The 4,798-nt window shown below is 39.8% G+C and overlaps 1 protein-coding gene across 3 annotated transcripts; it reads left to right on the plus strand.

Moving 5' to 3' along the window:
• Positions 1–1,599: 1,599 nt before the first annotated feature.
• LOC115675211 (patatin-like protein 2) lies at positions 1,600–4,373 on the plus strand. 3 transcript variants are annotated; one of them, XR_008817723.1, is made up of 4 exons: positions 1,600–1,635; positions 3,351–3,472; positions 3,550–4,125; positions 4,334–4,373. XR_008817723.1 is itself a non-coding variant. In XM_056316985.1 (2 exons), exons 1-2 carry the CDS (start codon positions 3,368–3,370, stop codon positions 3,733–3,735), a joined length of 291 nt encoding a protein of 96 aa, XP_056172960.1. In that variant the 5' UTR covers positions 2,948–3,367; the 3' UTR covers positions 3,736–3,757. The 3 variants fall into 3 exon arrangements, 1 of the variants encoding a protein (XP_056172960.1); XR_008817722.1 differs by lacking the exon at positions 1,600–1,635 and adding an exon at positions 1,660–1,830; XM_056316985.1 differs by lacking the exons at positions 1,600–1,635; positions 4,334–4,373 and having other exon boundaries at positions 2,948–3,472; positions 3,550–3,757.
• The last annotated feature ends 425 nt before the right edge of the window (positions 4,374–4,798 follow it).

A 4,798-nucleotide genomic window follows, 5' to 3' on the forward strand; every position in this document is an offset into this window, starting at 1 on the left:
ATTTTTTATGAAAATTCGCTAACGTGGATGCCGACAGTCCTATGTGGCATAGCCACGTGCCAATTTTAATAGTTTATTAATATTTTGTCAATTTTTTTTTATTTTCCTTTTTCTCTCTCTTCCTTTTTTTTTTCGACTATAGCCGGCGAGAGTCGTCGGCTGCTAGCGAGGGCCGCTGAAACCTCGCTGGCCGCTAGTGAGGGTCACCGAAACCTTGCCGACCGTGAGCGAGGCCTCCTCACCTAGACTTGGGCAAGGCCAACCTCTTTATGGCCTTGCCGGTCGAGGGCGAAGGCAGCCTTGCTCGCGGCCACAATGGTTGTCTAGGTGCGGTTCGCAGGCGAGGCCACCTTGCCTAGATCTGGGCGTGGCCAAGGATGGTTCCATGGCCCTAGCTAGCGGCTGGTGAGGCCCCGGCAACTCTCACTGGGCAAAGTTGAAAAAAAATAGAGAAGGACAAGAAAAAAAGAAAAAAGAAAAGAAAAAAGAAAAAAGAAAAAAAATAAAAATATTATTAAAAATTCTCTACGTTAGCATCAATTGTGCCACATAAAATGGCCGTTGTCCACGGCAGCGAATTTAAGCCAAAATTAGCTGGATGGACTCAATTGACGAAATGTGAAAATGATTAGGATTGAATTGGCAAAATTGAAAGGTTTATGACTGAATTGACAAAAATGAAATAGGTTTAGGATTTTTTAGACAATTTTCCCCTCGATCATTGAGAAAGCCCACTAAAATCAAACTCTGAGAACCAATGCATGGGAGGAAAATGTCTTTTGATCCCCGGTTCGAGTCGAGCTCGTGACAAGGCCTAATCAATTTGTGAAGCATGTAATTTAAAAAAAACCATCATAATCCTTAATTCATAAAAAAAATAGGGATATACTAAAGTGATCTTGAAAATCGATTTGGTAAAGTGCAAAACAATATCGATATTTACATAAACAACATATGCTTAAGAACCGGAGATTTTCTAAGTTGACAATCCAAATCAAATTACTGAGTAAAGCTCGCGCTTGAGTGTGCCAGATGATTCGACATTCTTTTTTTGAAACAGAGTATTGGACCACGAACATATCCTTAAGAACTGGAGATTTTCTAAATTGACCATCCAAATCAAATTACTGAGTAAAGCTTGTGCTTGAGTGTGCCGAATGACTCAACTTCGCATGAGTTATATAATATATGTATTTACACATTCTTTTTTTTTAAATAGAGTACTGGACCACGCTTGTAATTTTTTTTTTTTCAGGCCTGATCTATTTAATTTAAACAATTATCTAATGCGGATGATTATAAATTGTAATCCTCTCTTAATCAACCCATGAAGCCCAAGGAAATTCCCTCGAAGCAAAATCCACGGCACGCGGTTTGTGCCACAACCTATAAGAACGCCTCGACAGAATTGGATTAGAGAAGGAAAAGAAAGCACTCTCCAAAGATGATAACCCTTTAGAGTTGGAGCTCAACTCGCTATTTCGCCACTCAATCTTCCCTCTCTCGCGGTTCGGCGCTCAGTCTCGAGCTCTCACCTCCCTCTCTCTCGCTTGACGCCCAGTTCCCACTACTGTCTACCTCGCTCGTCGCCGTCATCAGGCAAGGAAGCCCCCGTTCTTTGCACACGAAAACGAGGTAAAACTTCGTGTGTTTTTTTTTTTTTGTTCATCTTTTGTTATGTTTTGGTGAGGCCGATTGTGGTGTCGTGGATTTGGGATATGAGTTTGAGCTTTGAGTTTTTGCGAGTTGATCGCAGGCAAAAAGAGGGAAGGTGTATTTCGTGTATCAAGTGGGCGGTGAAGTGGTTCTTTGGTCTGCTCATTGGACTTGGTAATGTACATTTTGCAACTCTTATTGGTAGTCTGGAGATTAGGGCTGCTGTTTTGTCACGTTGTGTTTGAATTTAACCTACTGGTTGTGATGTTGTGTTTGATTTTCAAACCCTATATCTAGTGGCAGGCGCAAACTGGACTAGTTTTAATTAGTTTGTAGACTAGGGATTGCATGTGTTACAAGAGATAACAAATGAAACATAAAAATACAGCTGGTCCCGGTCCAACCTGCGAACTGGTCACCCCTATCGCTTAGTACGTGTGTTTTCTTTGTTTCTGTAATTTGTGTTCCTGTGGTATTTAATGGCGATCACCGGCAGAGGAATGGCCGGAAGTCGATAGGGCTAATATTGACGTCTCGAAATGTATGTTGGCGTGAGTCCTCTGTTATGTTTCGTTTTCTCATGTCCATGTTCTGTACGCTCCATTTTCACTCCCGTCTGCCACCGCGGTGGGCCGGTGGTGAATGGAGATGACCGCCGGTGTAGAGGCCGACATTAGTTATTCTCGGGCAAAGTTACTAGAATTCCATTGCTCACGCCAAGATTTGTGTGCACTTAGTCTGCCTGATGAAGAAAGGTCGAGCCACTAGCGGTTGGTCACTCACCCTAATGGCCAACATTCCCACACGGGAGTGGGTTGGTGGCGATCCCCACCTCTAGGATTGCGGGCTTATGGGTTTATTCTCAGTTTCCGTGTATATAAACTCACCCAAAAAAACGTGACTAATGAGGCAATTGTATGTGTGGTTAGATCTATATTGGATTTTGTGTTGCGGAATCTTTGTACAATTGAACATGATTAATATATATATATATATATATATATATATATATATATATATATATAGACACACAAAAATAAAAGGCATTATTTGATTCATTTTCTCCGTATCTTGTGTTTAAATGCCTCGAATTCATGTTCAATGCTCGAGTAATTAGTTGAGTTGAGATTGATCATGTGAACTAGGTAACTAAGTCGGAGCTTGAATGGCAGTGAGGTCAGCATAGGGATTGAGCGCAATAGCTGAAGTATAAAAGTTTTACATCCAACTTAATCAATTTTAATTTCGTCTTCTTTATGTACTGATCAAGCTTGCCATGTATACAATATGGGAAAGTTCTTGTCAATTAGGAGGCTATATATTTCCTTTTTCTTCGGGGAAGCGAAAAATTTCCATAGATAGAAGACATCAAATTAGGAAACTATATATTTACACGTGGCGGCCACAGATTTGGTCTATGCATCTCAGTATCTTTATTAACTGTTTCGGCAGATGCTGCCTAATCAGCAGGTGCACCAATGGTAACTATCCTAATTTCCTCTTTGATGTTATTTCCTGTTTGGCAAGGTCACTAGATATTTTTCAGAATCAAATATTTACTTTCCTATTCAGTTGGAGCAACGTTCATGTTATATATACAGGACACACTGCCGTAGTGCTTCATCTGATCCATTCTACCCAAATCTCGCTCTCGCTGCTGAGTCAATTGTTTTTGCTCTCTCACTTGTGAATAGTTGAGAAGATTTGATCAATGGAAATCGACCAGAACCTCATCCCCATTCTGAGCATCGATGCAGGACGAATTAGAGGAATAATGCCGGCAGTTATTCTCAGTTTTTTAGAGTCCGAACTTCAGGTAAGTCGGGCAACTAATTTCTCTCTTTAACGTAATTTTGGTTAAGATTTGAGTACATTTGGTCACTATTTCTGTAGAAACTCGACGGCCCAAATGCAAGAATTGCTGATTACTTCTACATGATCTGCGGAACAAACACCGGCGGACTGTCGACGGCGATGCTCACTTGCCCGAACGAGAGAAGCCGCCCTTTATTTGCCGCGAAAGATATCAAGGAGTTTTATGTGAAAGAAAGCCCAAGGATTTTCCCTCAACCCAGGTAATTAATGAAGTTCATCAAGTCTTTTTTTTCCATGACTATTCCATGTGAAATGTAAAGTTGAGATATTATGTTGATTTAAAGTATACATTTACTGATTGCCCAGTTGATCTAATTCATCAATTAAATTAGGGTAACTATGTCGATTTTAGGTATCTTATTCTAATTAAATTAGAGTATTTTTTTTTATAAACGCAAAATACACACTCGGATGCTGCGGTATGTAGAGGAGGTGATTAACTCTTCTCGAGGTCCAAAATATGATGGAAAGTACCTTCACAATGTTGTTAAGGAATTACTAGGGAAAAAGAGGTTGCACGACACATTGACCAACGTAGTGATTGTGGATTACGATATTATGTTGAATGACTTAGCCATATTCTAGAGCCATGAGGTATTCATTCTTCTGTTTTCAATTATGTTATTGTTATTTTCAAATCATGATGATTATTTTGACCAACGTAGTGATTGTGGATTACGATATTATGTTGAATGACTTAGCCATATTCTCGAGCCATGAGGTATACATTTTTCTGTTTTCAATTATGTTATTGTTATTTTCAAATCATGATGATTATTTTGTTGGGACTTTTGCTTTTTAGTTAAAAAAATCACCGAGTTGAGATGCCCTCCTTTCCGGATTATTTGCAACAATGCCACCATCTACGAGGGTCGACCGTCTCAAAATAGTGGGAGGGCAGGTAATATGGTGTTGCCATAGCTCCGATGCATATATCGGAAAGGAGGGCATCTCGACTCGGTGATTATTTTAACTAAAAAGCAAAAGTCCCAACAAAATAATCATCATGATTTGAAAATATCGAGAACATAATTGAAAACAGAAGAATGAATACCTCATGGCTCGAGAATATGGCTAAGTCATTCAACATAATATCGTAATCCACAATCACTACGTTGGTCAATGTGTCGTGCAACCTCTTTTTCCCTAGTAATTCCTTAACAACATTGTGAAGGTACTTTCCATCATATTTTGGACCTCGAGAAGAGTTAATCACCTCCTCTACATACCGCAGCATCCGAGTGTGTATTTTGCGTTTATAAAAAAA

Source organism: Syzygium oleosum, unplaced genomic scaffold (genome assembly GCF_021117445.2).
Source record: "Syzygium oleosum isolate NSW1041296 unplaced genomic scaffold, Sole_v2.1 Sole_v2.13, whole genome shotgun sequence".
Lineage (NCBI taxonomy): Eukaryota > Viridiplantae > Streptophyta > Magnoliopsida > Myrtales > Myrtaceae > Syzygium > Syzygium oleosum.